At 44.4% G+C, this 20446-nt stretch overlaps 2 protein-coding genes across 8 annotated transcripts in view; both read left to right on the top strand.

Annotated features, from left to right (window-relative positions):
• Positions 1-16442, top strand: part of LOC103535168 (fibronectin type-III domain-containing protein 3a-like) — a 40461-nt gene extending 24019 nt beyond the window's left edge. For 4 of the 6 annotated variants that reach the window (XM_030448966.1, XM_030448969.1, XM_030448968.1 and 1 more), the window contains 22 exons: positions 346-618; positions 1553-1608; positions 2744-2898; positions 3166-3225; positions 4077-4215; positions 5144-5197; positions 5870-5991; positions 6083-6257; positions 6481-6567; positions 6891-7029; positions 7575-7643; positions 7886-8004; positions 8111-8216; positions 8681-8856; positions 9669-9782; positions 10276-10425; positions 10507-10787; positions 11262-11474; positions 12115-12281; positions 12897-13018; positions 13674-13933; positions 15347-16442. In XM_030448966.1, the coding sequence (XP_030304826.1) occupies positions 346-618; positions 1553-1608; positions 2744-2898; positions 3166-3225; positions 4077-4215; positions 5144-5197; positions 5870-5991; positions 6083-6257; positions 6481-6567; positions 6891-7029; positions 7575-7643; positions 7886-8004; positions 8111-8216; positions 8681-8856; positions 9669-9782; positions 10276-10425; positions 10507-10787; positions 11262-11474; positions 12115-12281; positions 12897-13018; positions 13674-13933; positions 15347-15410 (3101 nt within the window). In that variant the 3' untranslated portion in view covers positions 15411-16442. Of the gene's footprint in view, positions 1-345; positions 619-1552; positions 1609-2743; positions 2899-3165; positions 3226-4076; positions 4216-5143; positions 5198-5869; positions 5992-6082; positions 6258-6480; positions 6568-6890; positions 7030-7574; positions 7644-7885; positions 8005-8110; positions 8217-8680; positions 8857-9668; positions 9783-10275; positions 10426-10506; positions 10788-11261; positions 11475-12114; positions 12282-12896; positions 13019-13673 lie in introns of all 6 variants that reach the window. The other 2 variants (XM_030448970.1, XM_030448971.1) reach the window with 2 other exon arrangements.
• An 810-nt stretch (positions 16443-17252) lies between these two features.
• LOC103535167 (transcription initiation factor TFIID subunit 9) overlaps positions 17253-20446 on the top strand; it is a 3800-nt gene continuing 606 nt past the window's right edge. The window contains exons 1-7 of one of the 2 annotated variants that reach the window (XM_030449244.1): positions 17253-17331; positions 17412-17493; positions 17675-17811; positions 17905-18039; positions 18700-18781; positions 19469-19582; positions 19896-20446. The exon at positions 19896-20446 is cut by the window's right edge and continues 606 nt beyond it. In XM_030449244.1, the coding sequence (XP_030305104.1) occupies positions 17281-17331; positions 17412-17493; positions 17675-17811; positions 17905-18039; positions 18700-18781; positions 19469-19582; positions 19896-20059 (765 nt within the window). In that variant the 5' untranslated portion in view covers positions 17253-17280 and the 3' untranslated portion in view covers positions 20060-20446. The remainder of the gene's footprint in view (positions 17332-17411; positions 17494-17674; positions 17812-17904; positions 18040-18699; positions 18782-19468; positions 19583-19895) is intronic. The other variant, XM_030449245.1, reaches the window with a different exon arrangement.

The raw sequence follows: 20446 nt of genomic DNA, 5'->3' as shown, positions 1-20446 counted from the left end.
TGATGTTGAAATCCAGGGGGAGTTCTCTTGGTAGCTCTTCAACACCTTTCTCTGGGTATGGGGCCATTTATCAGGCTCCCTGAACCTTCCTTGTGTTGATGTTTCATATCTTGTGTGTCGTGGAGCCTGGTCTGAAGGCACTCAGCACCTGCAGAGTGTTATTTTATAAAGTATCTTCTGTTGCTCTGTTGGTAAGGATGTAGTGCAAAAGCAGTAACTCAGAATTGCTCTGATACTGTGTCTGTTTTTCATGGGTCCTTCCTTTCATTACAGGGTATCAAACAGAACTTCTCTCATTGTTCAGCACAATTTTTAATTGTTTTTAATTATTTTTTTTTTTTATAGAACCTCGTTCTCATGGCAGGACAAACTTCATCCAGCGAGATGAAAGGAGTCTCAAAATGCAAGAACACCTGAAGAAAAGACTAAAAGACAGACAAGCTGGTGGTCATACTAACAATAAACTTAACAGTCCTCCATCTTCTCCCCATAAAGTTGTTAATTCTTCCAGTGCAACGATTCAGAATGGAAATGGAAAGGGACAGCAAGGGGCAGGAGGACCACTAAAGCAGAAGCAGATAGGAAAAACAAAGGGCAGCCCAGACACAGAGATGGGAGGTAGGTTGCATTGAGCAGGTAAAATAAATCTAGATTCTTTTTTAACAGAGATACTGTGAGTTCCTTGCAAAGGGGTTTCTGAAAATAATGAATTTGTACATTTCTTTGCCTGTTCAGGGCTAGAGAGAGCCTGGAATACTCCTCATTGTATCTTTTTTCCTCTACAAAGCATAGTAATGTCATTTGTTCATTTAAGATTTATCAAATAAGGCCCCCAGGAAGATTTAATTTTAAACCTTTTGTTTTAAACCTTCTGTGTCTTTTCTGACCTGGGACTCCTCAGGATGCCAAGATGCAGAATTCTGCTGTCATTCTTGTGATGCTTTTCAGATAACTTGGGTGGTAATTAGAGGTGAAAGCTTTCTTCATCCAGATTGTTTCAAGGATGAAAAATATATTTGATTAAAGATTTGTCTGAGAGGAGAGGGCAAACTTTTTATTTGCCAGCAGAATAATATGAATAGGATTGAAAATCATAGATGTAAAGCTTTTGGTACCTGTAGGGGTCTTAAGTGTGCAGTTCTAGTCAGGGTTTTTCCACATGATGCCTAGGCCAAGTGTTTTGCAATAGGATTTCAATGAAAGCACAGAGGATAGGGAGATAAGATCTTATTGTCATTTTTTTAACACCTTTCATTTTTGGAGGGTTGTTTTTTTGTGTTGTGAAAGAAAACCCATTTATGCTCAGATGAGGAAAATATACCCTTTGTGCAGGATGTACTAAAAGGGTTTTTGTAACACTGTTAGTTTTGGATAGTTCATGTTTCTACCCCTCACACAGCCAAAACAAACAGGGGAAATGAACTTTGCACAATAAGTACTATTGTTAAACTCCTAATGGGGTGAACTCCATCTTGTGGTGGCATTTTTTTTTCCGAAGAGACTGGTTTACTCCTGGGGTTTTCAGTAATCTGTTTTCTATTTGAAATTTCAGAATCTGACACAGAATCCAAGAAATGTGATATTCACTTGAGCATTGGCAAGCCAGTCGTAAGTATTATCCTTAAAATACCATTCTTTTCTGTGAATACACTTTCTATGAAGTAACATGTGTCCTGTTGGTCTCTCTCTCTTTTTTCTTAGTGCTTTGGTTTTTTAAATAAAGAAAATGTATTTTAGTTGTCAGTTTTATAGCTGGGAAAGGGCAGCCATGCTATAGAAACCCACCCACCCAGAGGATGTGTCTGCTCTTGAAGTTGTCTTGTGGATGTGAGGGCTTTAGTACCTTGCAGACCAAAGGCCTGCTAAATTCATAGAAGTCTGTCCAGTCTTGGAACCAGCCTTCATTCACAGAGAATTTAAGAATATTGGGCATAGAATTTACAAAAAAAAAAACAAACCCCAGACCATCTTTTGATCTTATGTTTAGAAACTGGAGCAAATATTTGAGTATTTAGACTTAGTGAGGAAGTTGGAGTCTGCTGACTTTAGGTGTCTGAAGGCTAATGCTGCACTGACATATTTTTGATCTTGCTTATTGAAACTCTTCTTTGCACTATTTGGACAGTAAGCACAGATTGTATTTTCTTTTTTTTTTTGCTTCAGCCTTCTCACTGTTCTTTGTTGCAGCAGGAATTTCTTTTTATGGCTGCTTCTCACACCTGTACTCAGCAGAAGGCTGTGCCAACTTAGTCAGAGAAAATCTGGAGTGGGGGAATTAAGCAGCCATAAAAACTTGGACCCCAAATTTCAGTTGTGAGCACTGAAGAGCAGAGCCTCTTGCTGTCCTGCACCTTGGTGGTGCAATGTTCAAATGATGCCAGGGAGTTGTAACAGAAAGTTAGGGCTGGCTGAGCATCACTGGAGAGCTGGTGACAGTGGTCAAGGCTCCAGATCTGAGAAATTTGCTCCAAATGAGGGGTGCAAAGAGTGCAGAAGTTTTCTCTTCACCTGCTGAGCCAATGTTGCCTGTCTGTGTGTTTGTTTGGTGGGAAATCCTTTAGTACAGTGTTTTAGAAATGAAAAGAGGAAATAATTTAAAGTATTTACTCAGTATTTCCACTACAAAGGTAAAGAACTCCTCCAGGGAGGAACTTCGTAGGCAGGCTAGCGACACCATGTTATTGACTGATTTACCTTTTCTTACAGAAAGCAAACTTACTTGCATTATTTATGCTTTTAATAGGTTTCTGATATACAAGCAAGATCAGCCGTTCTGTCCTGGAATCTCCCAGTTAGTTCACAGAATGGAGAGAGCCATAGTCATAGTCCAGCAGCATTTACATTTGAAGTAGCAATATCCAACAGTGGTAAAAATGGAAAATTTAAATCTGTCTATGTGTAAGTTTAGTTTCTTCCTTTAAGCACAATACTGATGTTTAAAACCATTAACCCATCAGCAATCTCTCTATCAGGAGCTGTTTGTTGACTTGCAGACCTACCTCCTTCACATGACATAAATTTTAAGTAATATCTCTTTAAAGAGTTACATGGACAATGGAAAACATGACAATTAAATGTGCCCTACATGGTTTGTGCTTTTCAGTAAGATTTTGTGCTTCCAAGTGTAAGGGAGAGCTGTAACTCTGTTGTTTTTCCTTTTCACAGTGGGGAGGAATTAACAATAACACTTCCTGATCTCAGACCAGCAACTGATTATCATGCCAGGTATGTTGCTGGGGATGAAATACTTAATGCTTTTGTTGATACTGTAATTAAAAAATTACTGTGGGTTCAGGAAAAAAAAGGGGTGATTGCAAAGAACTTGAGGAACATCCTGCAAAAACACCACAGCTGTCTAAATCCCCAGTTACCTTCCCTCAGGATAAAAATGTCACCTCATTTTCTTCCCTCCTATCTTCTCTGTCTCCTTAGTGTTCCTCTAATGCAAACTTTGAGTTATCCCCTGTTGGTGTTCTTTTGGAACAACAGCACTGGACTTTGGGACAGGTTGTTGTAGGCTGAAGGCAGCAGCAAATAAAATAACTTGGCCCTGAAATGGATTTTCAAGACTGACTTGTCAGCCTGGTTGGTAAAGTTGCTTCTCTAACTTTTAAAGTTGCTTCTGCAGCAGGGCGAGAAGGGAAGTGGAAACTGGTTGAAATGGGGAGAACTCAGATGCTGTTTTACAAGGGAACAAGGTGTGACATTTAAGAATTGCCCCACAGAGTAAATAAACATTATGGGAGGTGTTGAACTGGGCAAGGGAAAAGCCAAGCTGGTTACAGAAGCCTGGAGAGCACTGTGATCCAGTGACAGAAGGGAGAAACCTGAGTGTGTCCAACTGGGCACAGGAGGAGACAAGTTTTAGGGCTTACTGAAGCAAACTCCTAGTTTTGTTTTGGTTTTTTTAACTGCAGAAGAGCTCTGTGTGTGTTAAAGCCTCAGCACATGGGGTGTGTGGGGGCCATGGTGTTGCTCTCCAAACTTCCTTGTACCTCACATGCACTCCTGAAGCTTTGTCCTTAGCATTCCAGGTGCTGATATGATAACAACATAATTAATTGTCCTTTGCTCAGAGTTTCAGCAACCAGCAGTTCCATCAAAGAATCCATTTCAGAATTGGTGAGTTTCACCACAGAAAGTTGTGAGCCAGACTGTCCTGCAGCACCAAAGCTCATTAACAGAACCAAGAACAGCCTGAGCCTGCAGTGGAAGGTGAGTGCTCCAAAATGGGTCTGGATGGACTCTTTCAATGAGCCTGCTGAAAAACTGAGTGTCTGCTTTAGGTTGGTTTCTTTACTCACCACTCAGTTTCTTGCATTTGGTGTCAGTGGGACAGAGCTGGTGGCAGATCTCTGCCTGGGACCTGAGCAGCAGCAAAGGTCTCTCCTGAACTGGCAGCACAGAAAAGGATTCAGCATTTGTATTTTCCTGGATGATGACTTGATGCAGCTTAATTCAGAGTTACTCTGGCCAACTGAGACTGAATTTCTGGTTTGTAGGTTGAACTTTTTGAGTAGCTACAGTATCTGTGAAGACTTGTTGGCTTTCGTGGTTTTGTTTTGACTGTGCTTACACCTGGGAAATTATTTATAGCTAAACGATTTTAATTAGTTAAAATATTTGTATAATCTGTAGTCAGAAAGTAAATGTTCCCCATTTTATATCATAACAAACACAAGTGTTGCTTGGCTGGAGGTTTGTTATTAGGCAGTTGGTGAACACACAGTGTAAGAAAGCAAGAAATATAAGAATATAATAGAAATATAAGAATGTAATTGGCATTATTCACAAAGTAAAACCATTAGTAAGTTGATATTCTAGACTATCAGAATTATTAGAAGTAGGATAGCAGCCTGGGGAGCCATCAGTTAACTAGCTGCTGGTTCTGACCCTTTCTCACTCTGCCCAGTACCTGCCTCTGTCCCCAGGTATCACAAGTGTGTTTGGGGAAGAGCAGAGCAGTTCTGCAGCCCATAGTGTACTGCAGGTTCCTTCCAGCTCTGCATTAAATATTTTGCTTTGAAAGGGAGCTGGAACACATTGCATTCAGTTGTTAATATGGGGGGGTTTATGTGCAAAGATATTTATAAAAGCTCAACCATTTGATTTTAACTTTTTTTTTTTTCATTGTTTCTTTCAGTCCTCAAATGACAATGGTTCCAAAATAACTAATTTTCTTTTAGAATGGGATGAGGTAAGACCTTTTCTAGTGCAAAGAAGTCATAATGACATCTGTAGACCAATTATACTTAAAAATACCTTTTGCTTGGGTACATCAGCTATTTTCAGTGCAACAGTCCAGACAGTTTTAAAGAGACAAGCCAATTAGAAAGCTTGCCTCAATTGACTGGTATTGCAGAAATTCAAGTAGAGAATCCTTTCAAATCCTCCAGGAGGACTGTGTAAAACTCCCTCCTTTGGCTCTTGGCACTGAGCACCATTAATTTCCATCCTCTCTTTAAATGGAGGAGCATTTGGCTTGTCACTTTGGCTGTCACAGATACCACTCAACTCTTGAAGTCCTTGCTGGAATGTGTTCCAAAGTGATAAAGAAACTTTAAGAATCTGTGTTTGTTTTCAGTTGCAGACATTTACTTCCATTTTGTCAAAGCTACAGTGCCAAAAAACCAACAGATATCTCAGTCAAAGTGTGGTTTTGTTATCAGGAATGCTCAGGATTGCATTCAGCATGCTCACCGTGGCCACCATGACATGAGCTTTGGACACTTTTTAGGGTTTACTCACTTTAAAAAATATTACAAGTTGAAATTGAGGAAAAATCAGAGTGGAGAAGTTGAGCCTAGCAGGGAGCACACAGTCCCCATGCAAAAAGTGACTGGAGTTGTTCTCCCTTTTTTTTTTAAAGGGGAAGAATGGACCCTTCAAAGAATGCTACTACGGGCACCTCAAGCAGTACAAACTTACCAAACTCTCTCCTTCTACAAAGTACTCGCTCAGATTGGCTGCTAAAAATGACATTGGAATGAGGTGAGGATCACGACGTGTCACAGCACTTATTTTCCTCCCATCTCCCTCTTCTGTTGTTAATATTTTTTTTAAAACAAACCCTCTTCCCCAGTGGCTTCAGCGAGACGGTGACGTATCACACAGCAGGAATTGTCCCCCCAGCCCCTTCCCCACCAGTGCTGGTGGAAGCAGGAGTGACCTGGCTGGCTGTGAAGTGGAGCCCCCCCAGTGGGGTGTCTGCAGAAGAGTCACTCACTTACACCTTAGACATGGAAGAAGAAGGTTCTGTAAGTGCCTGGGGTTGGGGGTGGGTGTGTGTAGAAGCCTGATCCTCAGGAGTGCTTGAATTAAGAAATTAACTCAGTGTTTTGCTATCAAATGAAAGGCAAGCACTGTGTGTGTTCGTGCAGCAAAGGTGAAGTTCAGCCTGAAGAGAAGTTTGGTCTGATCTTCTGCTTTTGTCTTTGAAAATCAGAGACTGCATTTGTTGTTATTTTCCCTCCTTTGCAGGGTTATGGCTTCCAGCCACAGTACAATGGAGATGAACTCTCATGCACTTTAAGAAACCTTAGGAGGAGTACATCCTACAAGTTCAGGGTTTGTACAGTATTTTGTTTCTAATATAATTATGACTTTTCTGGAATATTAGCATTTTCACACAGCTAATGATTAGCATTTTCACACTTTCTATGGAGACAGCAGAAAAGTACTGCAGTACCTTTGGTTTTGTAATAGATTTTGGTATAATCATCATGAAAAAAGATATATTTTTTTTTTTGTACTAATTTGCTTTTCTTTTAAATTGTTGCCTTTCCTGTTGTGGGTTTTTTTTTTTTCATGGAGGAACTTGATAAATCAGCAGGCTGTTGCTTCCCATTAAATCAGGCATTTATGATATATTCCTTTCATTCCTGAAACAGCTCTTTGCCTACAACAGTGAAGGAAAAAGCAGTCCTAGTGAGGTGGTTGAACACAGCACCAATCCTGACAAACCTGGACCCCCAAGTAAACCAGTTGTAAAGGGCAAGATCCATTCTCACAGTGTGAAAGTGTCCTGGGGTAGGTGACCTTCTGTTAATACTGGATTTGAGTGCTGCCTGCAGTCACTCAGCAATGCTGGGTAAAAACCAAACTGAAGCTGATTATTTGTCTCTGCAGATGTTGTTACTGCAGGAGAAACACAGCCAAAACATTGCTACTTGGTTTGCTTTGGGGCTGTGGTACAAAAGTATAATGTTTTCCTTTATTCCTTTTAGAGGAGCAGTCCAAGCTGTTGGAACAGCCTCAGGTTTAATGGTCTCTAGATTTACTGTGATGCTTAAAGAATTTTCATGTGGCCTTAAAAAAATAGGAGGTGATGCCTGAAATAGGCAGTATTTTCCTAGTTACCCTTCTCCCTGGCATAATCACAATTAATAACAGGAAAAAAAGTCCTGGAAAATGTAATTGTGACCATAAAAGTGACAGCTTTTTGTTTGAATTGAGCTTTTCCACTTGAACACATTCTGCAGTGAATGAGTGTGTTCTCTGATACAGCTGGGGACAGAATAATGAGGTGTTTTTAAATCTCCTGTCATTTATTTTAAGATGTTGGTTTCTTTCAGAACCACCCAGAGATAATGGAGGGTCAGACATTTCTAAATACTTTTTGGAAATCTCTGAGACATCAGTTGGTAAGCAAACACCTTTCAGTACTAATTCAGCTAATTCAGAGTCCTGACTCACTGCTCATTGCTCTGCCAGTCACAGTTGTGCTTTCACACCTGTAAATGTACTGCACATGTTCTCTGCATAACTCATCATTCAGATTTCACTCTGTGGCTTGACTGTCATCACAATAACTCTGTGAGGGGATTCTCACAGCTGATTTTTTGGAAAAGCTTTGCAGTGCAAAGTGTTGTCTTGCTTTCCTCAGGCAGTAAATGGGACACAGTGTACAGTGGTTCCCAGAGGGAACACGTGTGTGATCACCTCAAGCCTGGCACTTCATACAGACTGAGAGTTCACTGTGTCAGCAGAGGTGGGGAAAGCCAGGTGAGAAAGAGGAGAATTGAATTTCCTTCTGAAGCTCATTTCTCTGCATGTTTTAATGAAATGCTGCTCTGTGTTTCCACTCTAACCTCCTGTGTGTTGCTGCCAGGCTTCTGATGTTACGACTGTTACCACATCAGCTGTTCCTCCAGGACCCTGTCATGCTCCCTGCCTGGCAGGCAAAGCTAAGCCCAAGGAAATCACTTTACAGTGGGGTAAGCTCCAGTGTTTATCAGCAGAATGTTTCTCTGATTTATTTTTTGTTTGTTTTACATGTCAGAGCAAAAACCAAAAAATCCATAGAACTCTTCAATGTCTCAGCCCTCAACAAGGAAGGTTGCTGACTGCCTCATCACTGACATGGGTTTGGCAATTCAAAAGTCAGCCCTCCTGTTCTCATTTCTATCTCAGTGAAAGAGATAATCAAAAAGTAATGAAGTAAAGAGTTTTGAAGGAAATGCACAGAAAATATCTGAGAATGGGGAAGGCTGTCTTGAACTAATCAGTGTCTGGGGGAGGCAGCAGACCTCATAAAGTGTTCCTGCTCAGATGTGTGATAAAAGCCTGAGCTCTAACTTTTAGAGGTCATCAGATTCAATTTCTAGCTTGGGAAGGCTGTTAAGAAACTACTTAAAAAGTGCTTTGTGAAAAAAGAAATGATTCTCTTTTTATTTTGCAGGCCCACCATCCATTGATGGAGGTTCAGACATTACAGAATATATTATAGAGATGGCAAACTCTGAAGAAGAGGAACACAGACAAGTGTATCAGGGCCCAGCCCCTGAGTGTGTAGTGAACAATCTCCTGCCAGGGAGAACATATTGCTTCTGGATACGAGCAGCAAATAAAGTTGGGGTAACCACTAATGAGATCAAATTGTTCCTCTTTTTTTTTTTTTTTTTTTTTTTCCTCACAAGAGATTGTAATATATTGTCTGACAAACCTGATAATACTTTGTAGCTTCTGTGTTCTGTTGAAGGAGCAAAATTTCTTACAGTACTAAAAAAAACTTATTTAGAGAAGGTTCAGTAGAGTAGGGATGAAGGAAGGACAGAACGTCCCTGACTAAGGGCATACTGACTGTTTCATTGCTGTTGTTTACTGGATTATTGTCAGTACTGAAGGCAGCTAGTCCAGAGTTAGTGCTAGACATTCTCTTACTCTTTTTTAGTAATTTCTTTGCTGTGCAAACCCTCCAGTTCTGGCTGTGAATAACCACTCCATGTTCCTGCCTGAAGAAGTTGCTGCATGTTTTATCTTGAGCCAGTTTCATGGTGTGGGAATGGTGTTGTGTAGAGAGGGGTGTGCTCAAGTAATTCCAGCTTTGAAAAAGGTTGGGTAAGCATTGGTTGCATAAAAGTCTGTCTGAAACAATCCCCAGCTGCTTCTGGCAGCCACGTCCTGACTGCAGGGAAGGAGGAGTTACAAATCCCTGGCAGTGGGAGGTAGCAGGAGGATTAAAGGTATCTGGTAGGCAGAGGGGCAGTTTACAGAGTAAAACTGGAATTTTAAATGATGCTCTGAAAAGTAAGCACTGAACTCTCCTATTTATTTCTTTATCAAGTGTAAAATAATCTGTGTTCTTCAGCTCATGTGCTTGCACCTTGGTTTTTGCTCAGCTGCTGTTGCTGTGTTCATGCACTTGTATTTTTATTTTTTTTTTGCAGTTTGGCCCTCACTCTGACAAAGCAGAGATCTCCACTGCTCCAGGACCCCCTGATCAGTGTTGCAAACCCTTGCTCACCTGCAAAAGTGCAACTTGTGTTGTAGTTTCATGGGAGGTAGGTTCTGATGATTTTTCAGCAGTACACAAATCAGCATAAGGCTTTTAGAATTCTGGTGACACGTGGATGATACACAGAAGCTGAAGAAACAGCAAATGCTGAGGTGGAATGTTTTAAGCATTTTTCTTTGTTTGGGTAGATTTGTTTTGTAAATTGTATCAGCTCTGGATTTCTATCTGAAGTGAATAAATGAGGTGACAGGGAATTCCCCTCCTGGTATGGTCACTAATAGATATTTAGGTCATCCAAGTGGTAAGGGATTGTGAGTCCTCCAGAACCCTGCTCTGGACTCTAGTGGTGGTGGTACAGCCACATCTCTAGCTGGAAACCTTTTAGCAAGCTGGACTTCAAGTCATCCCCTTGGCTGTGGTGGGGAAGAGCTCAGGTTTCTGCTGCAGTGTCTCTGTTCCAGTGTCTGTTCAGTGTCACAGGGAACACGTGGGGATGTCTGTGTCTGCAATAAAGCAAAGTTTATCACTCCAACCCCCAGAGCCCTGCCTGCAATGGAGCAGAGATCAGTGAGTTCAGACTGGACTGGGGACAGGTGGAAGGCTCCATGCACATCATCTACACTGGCTCTTGCCAGAGCTATGAAGTGAAAGGTCTCACACCTGCAACCACATATTACTGCAGAGTCCAGGTATGAAAGAAAAGCCTTTTGTTGTGTGTTGCTCAGCAGATGGACAAGTACAGGCAGTTTGGAATGTGGTCTCTCTTTCAGGCTGTCAATGTGGCTGGAGTTGGGTTGTTTGGTGAGACCAGTGTGGTGACAACCCCTGCCTCAGTGCCTGCAGCTGTGTCAGTGCTGCACCTACTTGAAGAAGATCAAATGGAGATTTCTCTGCCTTTATCAACGTGCCTTGCAATTCACTGGGAAGAGCCATGTTGTCATGGGTCAGAGATCACTGGTTATAACATAGAATATGGGGAAAAGCAGCTTGTAAGTGTTGGCAGAAGCACAAGCCATGTCCTTGAGAATCTGCTGCCTGACACTCTGTACAGGTAAGAATTGTTTTATTCTCAAACTACATTTGTAGGGTTTTCAATCAGTAGCTTTAAGGGTAATGGTTTAAAACTTTAGAGAAAATCTTTATTCATCTTACAGTCTGTTTGCCTGATTCACTCTGCAACTAGAAAAAAAAAAACCACATATCCAGATTCAAACCATGATGTGTTAGTGGCAGAAGTTAAGCTTGCTGTGTTAAGATTAATGTGGAGGACCTGGGTGCTTGTTCGCTGAGTAGAACAACCCTGAACAATACTGAGAAGTGCTGAAGCTTCATTATGTTGAGAGCCATGTAATTATGTTGTCTTGTTTTGAAGTAGATTATTTTTGTAGTTCATTTCTGACTGCATTTTAATGGCTTTATTGTTTGTGGTCGTATTGTTTACAAGTTTGAAGTCTTGCCTCATTACCTGGTGTATTTTTGGAACCTGGGTAAATTAACCATGTAGCTGTTTTTCTCCCATTTCTAGAATTAGAATACAGGCTGTAAACAGCTTGGGAGTTGGTCCTTTCAGTCATTCCATTAAAGCCAAAACGAAACCACTACCTCCTGACCCTCCTCATCTTGAATGTGTGGTCTTCAGCTACCAGAGCCTTAAACTCAAATGGGGTGAAGGTCCTAGCAGAGCTTTAATTACCAACCCTACACAGTTCAACTTGCAGATGGAGGACAGGTTTGGCAGGTAAGAGAACATTAAGGATATTGTTGGTTTGCCGTTTGCCATTTGAAGTGTTTTTACTTCTCACTCCTGAGTCGTTTGGACATCTCAAAGTTTGCCCCATTCCATCTTCAGCCAGAAATGCTGTTAAAAGCTGTTGCACTGGTATTTATTTTTGTAAGCAGTAAATATTATTTAGATAGTAAATCTATCTAAAGCTCTCTGTCATCTTGTTATGTTGACAGTTTTGTTGTTTCTTTGGGGGGAGATTCTAAAATGGAGTCCAGCTTGCAGATAAGAAACATGGGGCTGCCAGCTGCTCTTTAACTCAAACTTTAAATGTGTCTGGTGTGTACCCAAATGAGAGTTTGGGTGGTGGCCTGGGCATGGCTGCAGGTCAGAGCCTGTAGAGGCTGTAGGTGATGTCTTCCAGCAGCTCCAGTGGTGCCTCTTGCTGGTTTAATGCACCTCAGGAACCCTTGGTGCCAGTCAGAGCTGGAGCTGCCTCCTGTTCCTCATGCACAGGTCTGGGGATCTGGGGCACCTGGGGTGTGAATTGCCACTGTCTGTTCTTGAGATAAAGAAGTTCCCTTTATACTGACATCCCAGTCTGGGATTGCTGAATAAGACTGATTGATCTGTGCTCTGTCTTTTTTCCTTCCAGGTTTGTTACTGTTTATAATGGTCCTTGTCACACCTACAAGGTACAGCGACTCAGTGAATCCACTACCTACTACTTTAAAATCCAGGCATACAATGATGCTGGGGAGGGAGAGTTCTCTGAAGTTTACGCTTTCACTACAACCAAGTCTCCACCTGCATCTCTTAAAGGTGAGCCCAGAAACTCCTGGGAGCCCTTCAGGTACCAAGTGGAAGGCTACAATCTGACTCTTCACACTCCAGCCTCTTTCCAGGGCCCTTGTGGGACAGTTATCCCAGCACACAGGGAAATAAGAACACAAATAATTCCTCTGATGTTCACTTTCTAATGTGAACATTAAAGATTGCCTTTAGGGAAAGCCATTCTGAAGCTCAGAATACTAATTACCTGCATGGAAATGAGTTGACTCAGCCTTGTTTAGAACATGTAATTTCAGCTCTGGAGCTATCTGGACATCAGTACTGTTTTCTTGAGCAGTTTGGAAGTGCTTGCTCACCTGTAGAAGCATCAGCTGTTAGAAGCTCAGCTTGTCAGCTTGAAAGACAGACATGTATAACATAAAACCACAATGATAATTTTTGATGTCATGAAACTCAGCAAAGAAAGAATGAAACAGATCTTTATTGCTTAAAATGATTGGAATGACTGTTACGTCTGCATTATCAACAAATACATTGGAAAAGCCTTGAGCATATAGATTTACACTGCCCAATCACTTGCTTTCGAACTGAAACCTTTTTATTTTCTTTCCTAAGATGCCAAGAAATAATTATTTTTTTTCCTAGCACCCAAAGCAAATCAGCTGGAAGAAAACACTTTTGAAATCACATGGGAACCTTTACAGCCAATGAAAGGAGATTCCATTGTTTACATCCTTCAGCTTGCTGCTGGGAGAGAGTTTGATCAGGTACCTTTTATTTAGCATAATAAACCTGAAGGGGTTTTATGTGAAAAATGATTACAGAGGAAGATACTTGTAATTGAAGGTTCCAGCTCAGTTTGGTGATGCTCGTGGCAGGGATACTTTTCCATTGGGCAAGGGACTGGGTGTACAGCCCTGACAACAAGGGTGCTTCATTTTACATCTGGGTGAGCTCCTTTCCACAAGGCTGAAGTTTGTGATGGGTGAGGGCAGCTTCCAGTGCTGGGCTCTGCTCCTCTGCCTCTTCCCAGCACCAAAGGTGGCCCCAGATTCAAGGTGATGAAGTTTGCATTTATCTCTTTGACATTTTGCTCCTGCTATGGAAGTGACTCCTTGGCAGGCTAGAGGGTCACTGGGTGTCTGCAGAATGATGATTATTTCTTCTTCCTGAGCCTGACAATCCTGACAATCCCTCTCTCTCAGCGTGGGGCAGAGCAGGAAGCTTTGGATTATGGAGAAGAAAACAAATCCCAAATCCTCCAGAAATAAAAGCGAAGGTTTCATGGCTCCAAGAGAACAACTTCAGGCAGCATTCTGCTCTGTCTGTGCTCAAAAAAAACAGAACAGGAGAGGAGATATTACACCCTGGGGCCAAGGTGAGCCCCACGGTGAGGTTGTTCTTTCTTCTCCTCCTGTCCAGGTGTACAAAGGACCCGAGACTTCCTTCCGCCTGACGGGGCTGCAGTCAAACTGTGAATACCGGGCTCGCGTCTGCGCCGGCCGCCAGTCCCAGGACTCTGCTGGCTCCCAGGAACTCTATGGACCTTACAGTCCCAGCACGGTGTTCTCATCTCAGAGGCAGGAGCTGGTTCCCCACCCTGCTGGGGTCACCACGGAGCTGGCAGAGAGCGGGAAGACGCTGCGTGAGGAGCGTTTCATCGCCATCGTCCTGCTCTGCGGGTTTGCCGTGGTGGCCATTTTGTTTGCTGTCGTTATCCAGTACTTTGTGATCAAGTAGAGAGGGGGAGCCTGCTCAGTACTCAGCTTTTTCTGTACAGCAGGCTCTTTTGGGGGTATTTATGGTTAGTTCTAATGAAAAATCCTAGCTGGGGATGTAGAGATCCGTGCGTTTCCACTTCTGCTGCTGGCTGCCCGGTGAGGCTGGGTTGGCAGATCCTTCCCAAGTACTGAACACAGATTTCTTGTAGAAAAGGGGTAATCCTGGGTCCTCTGTAATCAGGGTCAGCTGTTCATAAAACAGCCAAAACTGCCTTACCGTGCCCCCCGGGGGGTGTGCACGCTCCCCCCCCTTCTCTCCCAGTTGGCAGCAAGGGCCCCTTGGCCAGCTGGGCAGGGAGGGTGTTGGTAGAACAAGTCCTCTCCCAGTCCAACCAGTCCAGGGGTAGTCAGGCTGTGGTGGTGAATCAGGTGTTGTAGTTTGGTAACCACGAGATGCAGCAGCACAAAAGCTTCAGCTTAGAGCAGTCAGTCCTGCATTGCATAGCACATCTAATAGCCCGTAGGAGGAAAGCAGAGTATTTGACTTAGCAATATTACTACTTTTATTTTATTTTTTGTCCTTTTTCTTTCTTTTTTTTTTTTTTTTTGCAGTTATTTTTAATACTCCAGTAATAACCATTTCAAGTGTCTGAAGGCAGAGGGTGCCAGCGTTTCTTTTAGGATTTTAATCCCAGTGCTAGAGGAGGCAGTGGGCAGGATGCCCTGCAGGTGCAGCCAGGGGGACAGGTCCCTTTGTCACCTCCCTTTCTGACTCCAGTGCTGTCTGCTGGTGGCCAGCAGCTCTTGGCCCAAATCCACATTTCACTCTCAGTGCCTGAGAGAAAAGTAATTTCCTGTGCTTCTGGTAAAATCTTTGCAGCCTTTCCAGAACAGCACAGGTGTTGTCTTTAAGGAGAAAAGAGTGCATTTATGATAAATGTTACACTATTTGGCTCAAACTGAGCAAATGTTGTTTTGTTTTTTTTTGTACTATTATTAACCTAAAAAAAAAAAAAAAAATTAATAAAAAAGTTCAACCTGCTTTTGGATGCCCTTCTAACTTAATCTGAACTCTCCAATTGTACATGAAAGAACTCTTTTTAGATGACATTTATACAGTGTTTTAAACAACTTGCTACCCCAGGGGTAGCAGCTTCACATTCCATTGTTTTCTAGATGGGAATGTTCAGCCTGCTATGGACTTTTCTGAAACTTGTCCTGTTTGTCTGGGGGTGGGGGGTTTTCTTGTGGCTTTGGTTTTATTTTTAATTTCTTTTTTTTTTGTGGACACTGTGCACTACAAATGACTGTTCTTGTTAAATCTGCTTTGCAAACCCCCCTAACCATGAGTTTTTACAGCTCTCTTCTTTATAGCAAACATGTTGAAAGCTGGAACTTGCCCATTTCCAACCTGGCTCAGAGTGGGTCTTCCCAATAACCTTTGGAACACGCCCTGGAAAGGCAGATTTTAGAGGTATTTTTGCAAAGACTACGGCTACACTTTATGTAAAACATCAGAGCAATGCACTTGTATGTGGAATGTTGGATGTGATAGTGCTACAGGCAAAGTATTTCTAGTAATTAATCACTTTAAGGGTCTTTTCTTCTATGGCAGTTGATGAATAATGTTGCGTTTAGAGTTGGAGGCATTGTGTTGTATTTCAGATGTGGAAAACCTAAGTTATGACATAGTATGGCTTAATACTCTTTTTAAAAAAAAATAGATTTATGGTGCAATCTGAAATTAATCTTTTTCAAAATGTACTCTTCGTTTTGTACTCTATTTATTTTGATTAAAAGTCCTGGAAACAAAACAAAACAAAACAAACCACAAATGTATGTTTGAATGTATTGTTCTACTTGTAGCAGAACTTTAAGTTAATCATTTATTATATCATAGAAATCTCTCCCTCCAGTGTTGGAAAGAGTTTTATACAGATATTAGTCTTTAGTTTGCAGGAGAGTTTACAATCTGTTGTTGCTTCTCTTCATAGTCTCCTTTTAGCAGATAAGACTTCAGCACACCTCTGTTGCCAAAGGGTTATTCCTTTAACTCTCAGAACCAAGTTGGTAGAGGTTTATTTGGCAATAAAGTTTCTGGTCATTTTAAAAGCTGAATTAGGATTGCAGAGTAAATACTAACAAGTCCTGACTCCTAAAAAAAATAATTAAAAAAAAAAGTGAAAGAAAATGTCTTTTGTCATTGCCACAGAATTTATTCATGCTTCCAGAAACTGCCCTCAGCAGCCTCCCCTGATATGGATTTTATCTCAGCTCTTACCCATTCCAGAGCAATATATCCTCGTGGCATTAATGTATTTTAGGTATCTTCAGTTTTTCTTGTATTGTAATTTTGAGGTATCTCAAACTTATGTTAAAGCTGCCAAGCGTTGTATTACTAAATTGTAACTATCAAATAGATAATATATTTAATACAGCCAATAAATAATACAGATGTATTCAGATTTGACTGCTGCCTGGTTGTGTGTTCTTTCTGGGTGCAGGTAAGTGAAGGAAAATCCCCCAGGAGGTGAGGTTTGTACTGCAGAGGTCTGGGTCAGGCAGGAACAGGGTCACTGCTGTCACCTGCCAGCACCAGAGCATCCCTCTTCTCATCAGGTTCCTCAGGAAGGATAAATCAATCAATAAATCAATAAACCTGATGAGACTCCAGTGGAATGGATGCAGAGATCCTCTGCCTGTTAGGAACACAACCTCACACCATCCCCTGCCCCTGCTCGGGTTTCTCCTCACCCCAAGCCCTGCTCAGCCCCCCCATGCTCAGCCCCTCACCCTCTGCTGCCTCCCTGGGCCTGGGGGGACAATGCCCTTCCCAACACCGCGGTTGTGCCCTCACGCAGGGCTTTTTCTACGCGAATATTTATATTAAACAGACTTTTTGCCTCCCAGCAAGGCACTTTATAGATAGAAAGCAGGATCAAAGCATGGGGGGGGGGGAGCTCGGGGAGTTGCTCTGGGAGCTCTCAGGATTGGGGTGGGGGGCCGGGATGGGGGTCACAAGCAGAGCCGGAGAGGGCAGGGCAGGATCCTGGCGGGGGGAAGGCAGGATCCGGGCTGGGGGAAGGCAGGATCCGGGCTGGGGGAAGGCAGGATCTGGGCTGGGGGAAGGCACGATTTGGGCTGCTCTGAACCCGCTGCCAGGGCCCGGCCTGGGCCTCTCCCTCTGCCTCCGCCCAGACCAGGCCGCGTCTCCATGGCAACCACCGCGCCCTCCCTGCTCCTTTAGGCCTGCGCGTCCCTTCTTCCGGTCACATGACCGGAAGCTGCCGGGCGGAGAGGCGGAGGCGATGGAGGCGGCCAAGATGGCGTCCCCCAAGAGCGCGCCTAAAGACGCGCAGGTACCGGGGGGCTCCGGGGGCTCCGGGGGGAGCAGGGTGAGGCCAGGCCGGGGCTGAGCGGTGCCTCTGCCCCCCCGCAGGTGATGGCGCAGATCCTGAAGGACATGGGCATCACGGAGTACGAGCCGCGCGTCATCAACCAGATGCTGGAGTTCGCCTACAGTGAGCGGGCCCGGGGCAGGGAGGGCTTGGGGCAGCGCTGAGGGGATGGGTGTCCGAACCCTCTGGCTGCAGAGGGGTCCCCGCCGCTTAAATAACCCCGGGGGAAGCGGCAGTGCGGGTGGGGAAGGGGAGGTTCGGGTGTTTGGGTCCGTGCCGACCCAGAGGTCCGGTGTCCCCACAGGGTACGTGACCACCATCCTGGAAGACGCCAAAATTTACTCGAGCCACGCGAAGAAATCCAGCGTGGATGCAGACGACGTCAGGTTGGCCATCCAGTGCAGGACAGACCAGTCCTTCACATCCCCCCCTCCCAGAGATGTGAGTAAAAACACCTCGTGGTGAAACAAACATAAAAACGAGATTTAAAAAAGCTTAAAAAAGCCAAGCCAGGACCTGACCCTGTTTCTCCAGTTCCTCTTAGATATTGCAAGGCAGAAAAACCAAACCCCACTGCCACTGATCAAGCCTTACTCTGGTCCCAGGCTGCCCCCTGACAGGTACTGCTTGACAGCCCCCAACTACAGACTGAAGTCCCTGCAGAAAAAGGTAAAGGCTGAGGGGGTTCAGGGGGCTCCTGGGGGGCTCTGGGGGGCAGGGGGGGCTCTGTGGAGGAGTTTTGGATGCCAAGGGTGTGGAAAAGCAGAGGTGTGGGGTGGTGAGCAGGAGAGCAGAGCTGCTGGGGGAGCTCTGCAGCTGAACACTCTGTGTTTGACACTTTGGGGTGGTCGCTGTGGAGCTGGGCACTCTGCAGGCCTCAGTGCTGCTGTTTTGGGGTGTTTTGTGCTCAGATTTTCTGCCTGGGGAGCTCTGAAGTTTTGCTTTGCTCCCTGGGAACCCCCCCTGTGCTGGATCTCAGGTTTATTTTTCCCCTTTTCAGGGAAGAACTTTGAAAGGTTGAGGTTAAGGCTGGATTCCAGGCGTGGTGCCTGGCTGCTGGGTGTGGTGTCAGAGGAAGAACTGTAGTTCAGAGCCTTTTAATCCCCTTTTCTGACAGAAACTGAGCTTTTTTTGCTGATTTTTGGCTGTTCCCAGGAGCTGCCTCTGCCGGCAGCGTTCACCCCCTGCAGGGTTTGCCCCAGTTTGAGGGGTTGTGCTGTGGGGTGGGTTCTCTGTGCTGTTTGTAAGGGGAAGCATGGCCTTTTTGGGGTGTTTTTGCTGTTCAGCAGTGCTGATGTGTGCATTCCTCTGGGTGCTGTCCCTCCACAGGTCTCCTCCTCAGCTGGCAGGATCACTGTCCCTCGCCTCAGCGTCGGCGCCGTCAGCAGCCGCCCCAGCACCCCAACTCTGGGTGAGGAACACCTCAGATTGGGGCCCCCCCGGGTCCCTTTGGGGAAGAAACAAGTGAATAAGGAGCAGTTTAAAGCATTCTCTGCCCTCAGCATCACCCGATGGCTTCACTGACAGCACTGGTTCATCAGATTGGGGTCAAAAAGGGGGTTTTAGTCCTTGGTACACACAGACCTGAGCAGCCTTCTGGGTTTCACAGAACCACAGAGTGGTTTTGGGTTGGAAGGGGCCTTAAAGCTCACGGGTTGTGTGATTCCAACCCCTTCCCATGGGCAGGGACCCCTCCCACAGCCCAGGCTGCTCCCAACCCCATCCAGCCTGGGCTGGGACACTGCCAGGGATGAGGCACCACAGCTTCCTGTCCAGTGTCTCCTCAGAAGTCCTGTTCCAGTGTCTCCCCACAATTAAATTAAACTAAATTAAATTAAAATAAATTAAATTAATTAAATTAAATTAAATATTTCCTTCCTAATGCCCCACCTGAATCTCCCCTCCCCAGGTTTTAAACCATTCCCCCTCCTCCTCTCAGTGTTTCTTCCTGCCTGAACCTCTTGACTCCTTTATGCCCACCATCAGTGGGTTCCCCTTGGGAAGCAGCAGGTTCCACTTGGCAAGCAAGCTCACAAGCACAAATCAGACGTTTTTTTGGGTGGGATTTCTGCTGTTTTGACTGCTCTGTTCCCCCCAGGCACCCCCTCAGCACAGGCTGTCTCAGTCTCCACCAAGGTGGGGGCTCCCGTCTCGCTGGCCGGGCAGAGGTTCACTGTGCAGATCCCCTCCTCCCAGGCAGCTGTCAAGTCAGGTAAAGCCCCAGCACCCCCTTGGAGCAGGACAGAGGTTAATTAATTCACACTAATCACCTGGGAAATTGTTCCATTTCTTCTGTTTTGTTTCTGTTTTTTCCCCAGTAATTCCTAGTTTTAACTCTTCCCCTGAGCACGGTGGTTCCAGGCAGGTTCCCTGCTGGAATTCTCCTCTTTTCCTTCCTTCCCTTTCTGGATAATTCCAGGGTTTTCACCCCAAACACTGGGTTGGAAGTTCCCTCTCAGTGGGAAACCCCACTCCCATTTTTCCAAGCTTTTCACTTAACTTTGTTTTGGTTTTTTCTTCCCCAGCCACCCCGACGACTCCAACCGTTCAGAACGTTCTAATTAATCCTTCCTTAATTGGACCAAAGAACATTCTTATCACCACGAACATGGTGTCCCAGAACACACCTAATGAGCCAAATCCCCTGAAGAGGAAGCACGAGGACGATGATGACTACGACAACTTGTGACAGGGCTGTCCCCACCCTCAGGGATTCCTCCAGCCGTTTCTGCCAAGAATTCTTTGTAAACAGTGTGAAAAAAACGTCAATATTTTGTTCATGTGGAGGGGGAGGGGCTGACACCTTCCTTGTGGCAGGGGGTGGGAATGCTGCTCCTTCCTGAGGGTGTTTGGGAGCTGCTGGGGGTGGGAGCTGGAGCTGCCTTCCAAATAACACCAAAACCAGAGGGTTTTGTGGGTTTTGGGGTGGTTGTTGTTTTATCCCTTCCCGTTTTCAGCTTCCAGGTTGTGTTGTCTGCAGCTCCAGGGGTTTCCTGGAGAACTCATCCTCAGGCACCCCAAATCCATCCTTCCTCTCCTCATTAACACCCCCACAACTCCCGTGGGGCAGCAGAGC

This window comes from Calypte anna, chromosome 4 (genome assembly GCF_003957555.1).
Source record: "Calypte anna isolate BGI_N300 chromosome 4, bCalAnn1_v1.p, whole genome shotgun sequence".
NCBI lineage: Eukaryota > Metazoa > Chordata > Aves > Apodiformes > Trochilidae > Calypte > Calypte anna.
Note: the sequence above shows the minus strand (reverse complement) of the source record. Positions and strands in the feature narration are given on the sequence as shown.